Source organism: Chaetura pelagica, unplaced genomic scaffold (genome assembly GCF_000747805.2).
Source record: "Chaetura pelagica isolate M959 unplaced genomic scaffold, ChaPel_1.0 scaffold94, whole genome shotgun sequence".
Taxonomy (NCBI): domain Eukaryota; kingdom Metazoa; phylum Chordata; class Aves; order Apodiformes; family Apodidae; genus Chaetura; species Chaetura pelagica.
In genome coordinates, this window is record NW_009952881.1 from 1388463 (window position 1) to 1400913 (window position 12451).

A 12451-nucleotide genomic window follows, 5' to 3' on the forward strand; every position below is an offset into this window, starting at 1 on the left:
ACTGCTGTCGTCAGCTTTCAGTCAAAGTTGACAGTAGTGATTCTTAAATTTCCAACTAACACTGTGACCATGATTTTGTACAGCCCACGGTTTTAGTTCCCAAGTTCCTCTTTTCTCACCTTCAGAGTGCTTCTCTCTTTGAGACAGAATTCTGTCACCCTTACATGAAATAGAAATGCCACCATAAAAGAATTGTAGCATCTCCTTATTAAATCCACAGCCTCTTGCATTCCCCCCTTGTAAGGCTCCAGCCCAGTGAATCCAGCTCACCAGACTGTTTTTCTGTTCTTAACCCTTACGAGGATCCCAGACAGAGATCTGTCCCAAGCCAGATCTGCACTTAGGATTGTTGACTTCTCAAACAGAGATGTAGCTTCTCAGCCCCAAAATGCAGCCCCCATATTTTGTACTTTGGCCATTCAGAGGAAGGAGCAAGAGTACTGAATACTGTTGTAGCCTACAATCTTTCACCAATAGGACTGTCAGTTTGTGTGTGTTTGCTCTATTTTGGAAGTGAAAGGGCTTCACAAAAGTTGACACAATAGGCTCACATTTCAGTTTGCATGTATTGCTATAAACATTAGCTTCCTGATATGAAAAATACAGGTTCGACTCTCTGTACCCTTATTTACATCACTTACAGCAGTATCCTCGTTTGTCCTGTTAAAACCAGTGGGACCACTGCTGGGAAAATTAACTACTTAAACTTTCAGAATATAAATACACAAGAAAATACCTTTTTTACAACAACAAGAAAATTATTATTCAATTCCTTTTCAACAGAAACTTCTGAGAAAGCATTACGATTTTTCTTCCTTTGTGCAGAAGCTAAGCAGCTCAGTTTTTGAAGAATTTTACCATTTTACTTGTGAAATTTAGTGAATGTGCATGCTAAAAAAATCATTTTCTCAGAGTAAGAGGCACTCTGAAATATTTATACATGTTATCTTAATGTAACAGTTTTAAAGGAGTTATTATGGAATGTCAAGAAAACACCATGTACTTAGTCACAAGGCATCCCCCTCTTTATTTATACTAAGCCCTTGCTTGTAATTATTCATAATTGTTTCTGCCCTTAGCAAAACTATGCTTGGGCTGTTCACAGCAACTCAAAAAGGAATGGTCAACAGGCCATTCATTGTTTACACCAGGCAGCCTGGAAGGCTGGTGAGACTAAGGAAGCTGTTGTTGGACCACATATATACAAAGAAAATTTGGGATTGGATAAAGAAGTATGCTGCCTGCCTAACATGAAAAGGGCCAAGAATAGACCTAGAAAAGCTTACACCACATTGCATTGGAAATCTTAATGTTGTTTTCTTGGTGATGTATGAGTAGAGCAACAGGTAGAGATTTTAGGGGTCAGTAAAACTGATTTCATGTGTGGGCTACCTATCCCTGAGTGAGCCATGTATAATATTTCAGAATTCATGCCTTACTCATTTCTGGTTTACTGTCTTTTGTGCATCTATTTATTTTTCTGCATTTTGTCCCCTCTGAAACCTAATTCTTAAATTTTAGTGGCTAAATACAGGTATTAATTATATAGGGATATTTTGTTAAAACATTTGAATGATCTGTAATAGAAGTTTGCCTGTGCTAGTTGCTGGCAAGGAAATATATACAGGAAAAATGGCCCTTCTTTACCTTGATATTAAAGCCCAGGTTTTCAAAAATAGCCTCAGTTTTGTCCTTGCTGAATAGTAAGCAGCTAGAATAGTGGTCCAGACTAATTTTTTCTGTCTTCAGCTGCTATGCAGTAAGATTTTTTGTTTATTCATCTGTGCAAATAAATACCTTTTCAGCTAAAAACATTTTTATGTCTGATATGTAAGTTAAAGAAGAAAGGTTAAGATGTAAAACCATTGCACATGTTGTTCCTTAGGTAGTCAGACTGGTGCCTAACTTTGAGCAATAAGCTGTCTTCAAATTTTATTGTTTGCCAATTATTAAGGGCTAGTTTGGAAATGCCACCATTGTCGTGGGCAAAATTCCCTGTGCAATATCCTTGTGTATTCTGGTACAGGCATCAATTGTCCTTCTACATTTATCCAGTATTAGTGTGTGAGTGGGAGGATAGTTTTCTAAGTCTAGCGAAGGTAGGGTGGTATTCTAAACAATCTGCATCAGATGTCACTGTATCAAACTGAGAAGGAACCCACTCTGGTATGTTATCTGTAATAACCTTTGCTTAACACTTTCTCTTAGGACTAAATTGAAAATTTTGCTAACATAGTTTTTTCTTGAAGTTCTGCTTTTCTAAGCACTCCATTCTTATTAGAAGTAAAATGTACTTCAGATGGGCATAATTTTTTTATACTGACACTTTTTTAATATGTCAGTATTTTTCTATTTCTTGGCTGGAAATTGAATTAATCCTAATATAGTCAAGATTAAAATGTTAAATGTGATTGGATTCCACCACTGTTGGATGAAGAAGCATGCTCTGTGCTAAGTCTTTTGTCCATAGACTAAATATTTGCCTTTTATCTTAACACATTTTCCTTTTTCTTCCTCCTTACATGGAAATCACTTAAATCAGTAAGAATCGCACACCTTGAAAAGTGCACTGTTCAATGAGGCTGTGATGTGTTGAAGATATTATTTCAAGTTTAGACTTAAAGTGCCATTTCACAGAAATACATTAATTTTAAACCTGAGAATTCAGGGATATGCTAGTTGCCTAGTATATTATGTAGCTGTTAGATTAATTTGGACACCAGATTGTGTCTGAATACATTAAGTGGACGTTCATATCAATCATAATCTCTTGCCCATTTTCTTGTTAAGTAAGTTTTTTGTTCAGTTGTGCTGGGAAAAGTTGACTTGCATGGAGAATTTTCATCAATGGTGATGGATTGTTCAGCTGGATTTTCCGAAATGAAAACATTTTAGTTGATCTTGGCTAGGCACTTCACTTGTCTTTATCTCTTCCTTTATGCTTTTTGAAAAAAGCAGGAAAAAAGACTTTAATAGTATCCTTTCTTTCCTCTCTTCAGGTTAAACTATCCTCTCAAGGATAGAATCTCTCTCATTACTGAATCCTCCCATATACAAAAGAACCAGGTTCTCCTTTCCTTTATTTTCTTAGTCTGGGATAAGAAGTGTGGTGGTCCTTTTCCACTCTGGACTTTAAATTTTCTACTGAGAGTAACTTATGCACTATGGCAAGACCACCAAACAACTTGTGGATATGCTATACCTCCTCCCCCAGGCAACACACATGATCCACTAGTCTCTCTTGAGAGGATGCCTAGGCCACAGGGTTGCATTATTCAGCTGTATTAGGCAGGCACCTGCATGCTGCTTGTGAATGTCTATGCAAATTTACTTTTGATAGCTAGGACTGCATGTGACGCATGTTATACTTGCATTTTTGGTCACACAGTGGGTGAGGTACTGGGACATAAACACGACATGCGTTGGTCCACAAGAGATTATAAGGTCTGCTAAGGATATTAAAATCCTTCATAGATTTTCTGCAAACTTTATTTGATTTTCAACACACTGAACACTGCAGTAACAACTTCCCTTCAAATACAGTTGAGTCACCTTTCTAGAGAAAGTATAACATAAATGTTTCCCTTGACCCACTGGTTTTTGATCTGTCTAGTTTACCATGAATGTGAGGTCAATACAACCTATTAATATGGTTGCAATAAAGCTGCCAACAGTAGATAGATAGGAATAAAACTGTAGATTCTGATCATATAACTATAAAACTCCTCTAAAGCCTTTTGAAAGTTTCGTTTTAGCTACATTTAATTTGTAGATTATTCTCAAATGTATCTAGAACTCTAGAATGCCTGGGAATTGGTTTTGTTTCTTGTAGATAATTGCACATGCAGCTGATTTAGATTTTTCTAGCTGAGTTCTGCTATTATTAGGGAAGGTATTTTTGCATTTGTCCATTTAATTCCATGATTGCCTTTCATTTTCTGCAGTTGTCCTGCTGAATCCTCAGCCACTCTTTTTAACCATTTGTGATTTCAGAAGAAGATGAGGCTTAGAAAGCCATCCCTGCTGGGTTTCTTAGACTGCAAATTCAGATAACACATTGCAAATGCATTAGCCATTTAGTGACCCTAATACTACAGTTGTAGGTCTAAACAGAACAAGAATTATTAAGAATACCTTTTATTCTTTAATTTTTGTTCTGTGTATATTCTACATATTCTACCCAAGGATCTGACAATATAAAATACTCTATCCTCATTCTCACAAAGCCTGTCATCCTGCCTTCATTCTCTAAAGGTACCTAATTTGTATGGAGTTTAAACTTGTCTCATTTTCATTATGGAGCTTGCAGTCTTTTGGGCAAGAAAAAGAAGTATGGATATGCTGCCTATCGGAGGCAGGACTTGGATAGTCTTCTGTTAGCAGCCAATGAACCTTGTTCTAGACCATTAATGCATTCAGATGAGGGAGAGGGTGGTTATCAGGAGGAAGAACACTGTCATTTCTACTTGCTCCACGGTTTAACCTTAGCTTCTTGTTTCTGGCCTAAACAGTAGATTTAGTGTTCCTTGCTAAGAGCATAAAATTCTCTGCATTGAGCCTGATGGGTAAGTTTCATGTACTATAAGATGACGTTGCTTTCTTGAGAACAAACTCTTTTAAAACCACAGAATAATTCTGGTTGGAAAAGACCTTTAAGATCATTGAGTCCCACCATTAAACTAGCTCTGTCGAGCCCAGTGCTAGACTGTATTCCTAAGCACCACATTTACACATATTTTAAACATCTCCAGGGATGGTGATTCAACCACCTTTCTCGGCAGTCTATTCCAGTCTTTAATAAGCCTTTCAGTGACGAAGGTTCTTCTAATAGCCAACCTAAACCTCCCCTGGCACAACTAGAGACCTTTTAATCTTGTCCTGTTGCTTGTTACTAGGGAGAAGAGGCCAACACTCACATTGCTACAACCTCCTCTCAGGTAGTTGTAGAGAATGATAAGATCTCCCCTGAGCCTCCTTTTCTTCAGGCTAAATAACCCCAGTTCCTTCAGCCCCTCCTCATAAGACCTGTGGTCTAGACCATAACCAACTTCATCTTTGGACATGCTTCAGCGTCTCGGTGTCTTTCTTATAGTGAGGAGCTGAAACCTGAACACAGTACTTGAGGTGCAGCCTCACCAGTGCTGAGTAGAGGGGGACAATCACTTCCCTAGTTCTGCTGGCTACTCTATATCTGATGCAAGCCAGGATGATGCTGGCCTTTTTGGACACCTTGGCACACTGCTGGCTCATCAACATCTCCAGGTCATTTTCCACCAGGCAGCATTCCTGTCACTCTTCTCCAAGCCTGTAACATTGCACTGGGTTGTTGTGACCCAAGTGCAGGACTCAACACTTAGTCTTGTTAAACTTCATACAGTTGGCCTTGCCCCATTGATCCAGCCTGTCCAGATCCCTCTGTAAAGCCATCAGGCAGATCAACACTCTCCCAAATTAGTGTAATCTGCAGATTTAATGAGAGTGCACTTGATCCCCTCAAATTACTGAGTTGCTCTTACACTAGTCTTCAAAGGTAAAAATGCCATATTAAAAACTATTAATTTCTCATTGAAAAATGTATTATAGAAACGGAAAATTTTAATCTCAAAAATATTGGAGAAGTTTTTTCATCTCTATTGTAACTTAGACCAAGTTTTAAGAAAAATGCAAAGTAGCTTTCAGAAACAATTGAAGATAAGAAAACCTTCCTTCTCTGACAGCAACTTGATAAAATCAGCTCTGTACCTGGTGCATCTAAGCTATTGTTGTTCTTCATGATGTTTAATTCTTTAATGAATACAAATTAATTGAATGAAAAAATCTATAATGTTTCAAAAACACAAGAACGAAAGTAAAGTTTTTTGTCAATGTCACCTCTCTTTCTGTCTGTTTTTGCAAAACCTCTGTCACTCCTACTGTGTTGACAGGGTGATGCTGCTGCTGGGATGTGGGAGCGTCTTGTAGTTTCCTTAGTGAATAAATAGATTTTCATCATCACTAGCAAATGCTGCCTCCTTCTCCAAAGGCAATAATAGTGCTGTGCTGATCATATACTGCTGTGTTTGATGACAATTTGTCACCACCACCTTCTATGCAGTCCACAGCCCTTAGTTACCACACTTGCTCATTGTTAGTGTTGCTCCCTCTGTTACACTGCACAGCTACTTCTTAATCCATTCAGGGCTGAAGCAGATTTATGTCTTGTGTTGTTACTGATGGTTAATATTTTCTAGTCTGGCTTTCTTCAGACCTTGTGTCACCTGGGAGATTTCCAAACACAAATTTCTTCAACACTCTATAGAGAGGCATTTTCAACTCATGGGATATTAGGAGTATTATTGTTCATGGGAAACACTGTGCATTGGGAGAATGAGTTTTGGTAGAACTATTAATTAATCTCTTAATTCTTAAATATATTCCCACTATTATTATACTTTAATTTTAGAGAAAATCTGTTTTATGGCATTGAATATGCACACTGGCATTTCTAAGCATATAATAAACAAAATAAAATTAATATTGTTTCCCCAAAATTTTTAGCACTCCTAGCCCTGTATTATTTAAGAATTAGAATAAAACAGTACTTTTGGAAAGAGACATGTGAGAAATTCCCTTGTTTGAGTTTTTGAGGACAAATTGAAGAATATGTGCTCTTTTTAGCTGAAAGAGTGAAAATGGAGATGTGTGAATGTTGCATCTATGTTTGGGAGAATAAGGAGTCTGAGCCAGAGACAGTCATGATGGGCTTGACTGTTGGGTGATATAATGAAACTGAGGAGAACTGACATTACTTGTTGCTTTTGGGTCCCTTTTGTTTTTTTAGCTTATTTCTCAAATGCTACGTGTTATCATTGCCAAGGGATATGAACCATTTTTACTTCTCTTTCTGTGTCTTTGACTATATAACACCTTCTCTGATACATGTAATCTCAATATTTATGTACTAGCATGCATGACTTGTTCTGCCATAAACTTTTTTCCTTGCTCCTTCTTGTCTGTGTTAGCCTAGAAAGTAACATCTCCTTTTGTATATTAGAAGCATTATAACCATAATTCTTTAAGAAAAGGGCTTTATTTGAAAGGCAGTGAATGACCGTGATTAGAAACACTGCATAAGCTTTGCTTAGCTGCGAAGTAGATTACTTGCTACTCAGTCATTATTGGCCTAACTATTTTTCTGATTTTCAAGTTATGTTGTTTTTCATTAGCTGAGGTTCTGTTCAGGAGTAATTTGTCTTTGCCTGAATTTTCTCTCAGTGCTACATGTGTTGCCCTTACTTAAGGAACTAAATAAAACTGTAAAATCTTAACACATTAATTGAAAATAGCATTGAAGTGACTTGTTTCTGACAAGTTAAGTCCTTGATGAGGGATATCTCAGGCATGAAGTACGTTTGTTAAATGCATGAAGAGGACTGACCTTAAGGAATAAAAGAGCCCCCACCAAACATTGAAACAAAGAAATTAAAATCATAATGCTCCTTTTAGAAACTGAAGGATATATTTAGGCTCTTCAGTATTACAGACTAGTAAATAATGCTTTCAACTTTGACGTGTTTGAGATAGCCTGTTTTCACATTGTATTGTTTCTTTGCAGGAGTCAGAGAGTAATAAATTATGTTCCTTGTATTCCTTCCGAAATACCTCTACCTCACCAAACAAGCCCGACGAAGGAGGTCGTGACCGCAGTGAGCTAATGAGCAGTGTTAATTTTGGAACACCAGAACGCCGCAAAGGAAGCCTTGCAGATGTGGTAGACACACTGAAGCAAAAGAAGTTAGAAGAAATGACCAGGACTGAGCAAGAGGGTATGTGTTGGATAAGACCAATATAGTTTCCCCACCCCCAAACCCTACAATTTTTATGGCATAAAGAATGTGTTGGGTATCAAGAGCCAGAAAATTGTGTAGTTGGCAAAGGCTAGGATAAAGTTATTCACAGGTTACCATGGCAATGGTAGTTTGAGATCCATTAGGGATTTTAGACAAATATGCCAGTTTTTTAAAACTTTCTAAATTGTGTTGGCTGTCTGTGAGTCAAAGCAAGAAAGGTGGTTTAGGTGAAAACTCAACTCTTGAAAGGTTATGTTGAATTCTAAACTGCTTTTAGGGTTCTGAGGGGTATTCTTCAGTAGTATTTTTTAATTTTTCTTTTAAAAGATAAATGTTTATTTTTAAAAAACAGAAATTAATAAAACATGAACTGGTTTATTTTGCCTTAACAATTCTTGTCTTTCATTACCTTAATGACAGTGTAAAGACTACCTAGCTCTGATCTATATATCTAGAATTGTGGCTGAAGGAGTTATTTAGTTTTTTACAATCTGTTCAGGTATTTTGGCCTTGATACCAACTAAAAAGATTTGGAGAGTGAGTTTATCAGTGTATGTGTGAACATTGTCAGGGTCCACTAAGAAAATATCTCCCAGTGTCAAGTTGAATGAAGTCTTGGTTGATTTACCAACAATATCTTCTGGTTTGTGAGTTCATACATGAGTTTGTAGCAGGGAAGATGTGAGAGCAGGAGTCTCTGAAAAAGATAAACAGATGTGGAGGCACCTATGTGGATTCTGTTGGTTATTTTAACAGTGTTGTTTTGTAATGTTAAAAACAACCCAGGAAGAATATTTGTAAGGTAGCAGAGCCACAAGGAAGTAGAACTCCCTTTTTCTATTGAAATATGAATGAGCTCAGAATGATTTTACCTCTTCAATTTCATGGTGTGGTCACAGTGCAGTTCAAACAGTGAACTTTAGAATCCCTTGGCTCCATGTAGCAATGCAGATTTCAATTAAAATTTATGCTGATACAATAATATGTTTAAAGATGGGATAAAATAATGTAGGGATAGAAGTAGGCTTTCAGATTTCTTGGCACAATTGTTAAATGCCAGCACATAGATAAATGTGTTCTATAGGTGTCCTTTCTGAAGCTGGTGAAACATCTCTAAAGAGAGACTGTCCCAGATTCTTTACTACCATCTGTCTGTTTTCAGCTGTAAAGATTACTCTTTTTAAATTGCTTTCTTAGATTTGGTGGCTAGACTGGGAAACTATTTTTAATGTTACTTTGGCAAAATTTGTTTTTACAGCCAGTAACAGTCGTTCAACACTCCATGCTAATCAAAGGTCTTGGCTCATACTTCTCTGCAGGAGTATCCGAGTTGCTGTTGACCATAGTGACACCACAGCTAAGACTTTTCCAGGAGTATACTGAATGGTGTGCTAATAAAAATGTGCATCAAGAAGTTAAAACATAGTGTCTTCATGTAAAGTTTCAAGCATTTTGTAGCTTACTTTTGTATGAATTTTAGAGAATTTTCTTCTCTTCCTCTGTATTAGTGTACAGCAATTGATTTAGGCATGGTATGTGTACAGCACAGAGATCCCTCTCACTGAGTCTGAGCCTTCCATGCTGGGTGTTCTCACCAGCTGTGATATAAAGGTAATTTCTGATATATAGAATAATCTTTCCTTTTATAGACCACATTATGCAGTTCTAAAATCTGCCTGCAAGTTTGAAGGTAATTGACTGTATCTTCATGTTAAGTTCTTTTCAACCCATCCAGAATATTCTGGTCCCTTCCATTTTACAGAAGATAAATTATGGACATCTGACTGGTACTATATAAAGTAGCATGCAAAAATAATTAATAGAAAAATTGGAAATTTTTCAGTATTACACTTAGGAAATTCAATGGCTTTAAACTTCTGTGTAGACTTGAAATTCTAAATTCTTACAACACTTTTGAATACTTATTTCAGTATTCAGAAATGTCTCTGGATTAAAAAGAAGTGATCTTTCCATTCTTGTTTGATTTGAATAAAATAACAGTTAAAAAATAATTATTTTTTTAAGACTCTGATCTTTGTTTTGACTGTGGGTTGTGCAACCGACTGCGCTGCATCAGTTGGAGAAACGAGGTCTGAGATTATGAAAATAATTTGCCATTTTACAGTCTCTTTTAAGTAACCTAATTAATAGCTTAATCACACATGTACCATGCATGGTGCTCTTTAACATTGATCCTTTAAAATAGGTTTCTATGGAGTTCTCTTCTTAAAATGGTATGCAGTGGTATGCAGTCAGTGCTGTTGAGGAGGCCTTTGTATATCGAGTCCTCTTCTGTCATAAAATTGCTCACCCAAACTGGAAAACACTGCTGATTTTTCAATCAGCTAGATAGCATAGTATAACTTCTTTAATGTGTGTAATAAAAGGGAAAATACATCTATACTACTGGGTAAAATCTGTGGGGCTCGAAGTCTTGCATAGCTCCTTTGAATAAATTAATAGTACATGTCAGCATGAAAGAATTCAAGAATTCCAGTCATCTCCCCTAACCCCATCTAGATGGACCAGAAAATTACTATAATAATGTTAAAAAATATTTGTTGCTGTACTTGTCCATCTATAGGATCTGAATTTGAGTAATACAAGTTGCTGTCTTCAAAAACTTACATATTTGGTAATATACCTGCAGATACTTGGTGTCTGTTATGATTGTATACACTGCTTGTATTCTTCATTGTACCTCAAAACATTGGAAAAGGAATGTACACTGAAAGACTTTAAAATGTCTAAATAGATATATTTAATCAGAGCCCTTTAGCTTCTGAAAATAAGTTGTGTAATGAGAATTTCATTGGAGCAGCTGTGACTGAGGAGGTCAACAGGCATCGCCTAAGAGAATATGGCCCAGCTGGTTAGATCTGGTTGTTGTAGTGATTTAAATGGTCAAGTGCTGCTTGTAATCCAGGACCGTCTGTTTGTAAAGGAAAGAGTGAGTGCTTCAGCATAATGTACAGCTGTTTTAATCTCTCTTTAATAATAGTGCTTCAGCCAGTGTCATGTCTTGTGTATAATACTGGGAACATTAGTGCCTAATAGAGGAATGAAGATACCTTAGGTATGTTTTTAGCATTATTTGTAGTTTGAACAAAGGTTACCAACGTCACAGGATAAACAAGATTTTTTTACTTCATGGTTCAGTTTTTGGATACTTTGTACAGTATTCCTGTGTCTTAATTTCTAATGATCTGAACTTGAGAAAATTGCTAAGAAAATTGGGGAAAAAAGGAAAAAAGAAACAAGAATGCTACAAATATTTAGAGTTAATTTGAGTATGTAAAGACTTTGCTGACATGTGTTCTAATAAGACAGAAGAGGTCAGAAATGAACAGGTGTCTAATTTAATCAGCACACTAGACTTCAGAGTCTCTTGGATAACTTAAATATATTAATCTTTTCAGTTTTTCTGTGAATAGAAGGGTTGTTTTACTTGTCTTTTTATTTGGAAGTTCCTTCCAGTACAATCAAGTAGTAAATCTCTTTACAGCTCAAATGAAGGCTTCATGTTAGGTGGTATGGTCAGACTGCTTCTTTCCCTTTCTTTCTCCCTTCAGTAAAAGACATTTCTTTCAGAATATTGCTTGTATGACTGTTCTGAGACAGATTTACATTGCCTGGGCTGCTTGAATTCTAGGCTGAGAACTGGCTTCCAAACAACTATCCTACTGTACTTCATCATAAGCGTCTACGAGCAATAATTAGTAGTACACATCTTGTCTGTAGCTAGGAGAGCAGATTTCCCCCTTTCAGATCTGGAATGCTAGGTTGGCAGGTCAGCTGGCACTTCTGGGCTGGAAACTGGACATGTCATTTCTGCTAAGTGCTAAGCCCTCGTTACTCAGGGCCTGAATTCCTAATTCACTTTTGACCTTGATTCTGAGCAATGTATACAGTATCATTTTCCAACCAAGCTCAGCTCAGAATTCTAGAACAAGCTTTTTATAAACTGCTTCCCATTCTTGTTTCCTCCTTGAAGACCATAGTTGAACATGTAGAGATCAAAGATTTTGATGTATGCATGTTGGAATAATGAACATCTATATAAAGAGCAGTATATTAATAAATTTCCATCTATTCTCTGCCCTGTGCACCTGTTTGTACTCCCTCTCTATGGATGCATATATGTAACTCATAGTGATATATAATATGTCTACAAATATTTGACGATTCACATGTATAGTTCCTTTTATATGCAGCAGGGAAAATCTTACTTACCACTACTTGGTAGTGGTGGTTTTTCTATTTTGTGGTTTGCTATTACTTTCCTTCAGCTTCATTAGTTAATAATAATGGAAGGGTTTGTTATTTTTTTTATGCTGACTTAAAATAGATTAACCTTTCCCCTGTAAAATTTTCTATCGTGAGAGTAAGGACAATATACTCAAGTATTGCACACACACAAATATGTATAAAATTCCTGTTGACTTCACTGGGAAATAAAGAAGCTTAGACTTTCACATAGTATATAAAACATTTTGGTTGTCATTTTAAGCAGGTTTTTTGTTATTGAAGTTGTTTGGGGTTTAGGGTGGGGTTTTTTTGTTAGTTTGTTTTTGTTTTGGTTTTTTTTTCTGCTGTTTCTTATGCCCCCCCTTTCCCCCCCC

At 36.6% G+C, this 12451-nt stretch overlaps 1 protein-coding gene across 2 annotated transcripts in view; it reads left to right on the forward strand.

Annotated features, from left to right (window-relative positions):
• The window catches only part of SOX6 (SRY (sex determining region Y)-box 6), a 241841-nt gene that overhangs the window by 23346 nt on the left and 206044 nt on the right, over window positions 1-12451 (forward strand). For both annotated transcript variants that reach the window (XM_009995398.1, XM_009995399.1), the window contains one exon: window positions 7595-7805. In XM_009995398.1, the coding sequence (XP_009993700.1) occupies window positions 7595-7805 (211 nt within the window). The remainder of the gene's footprint in view (window positions 1-7594; window positions 7806-12451) is intronic.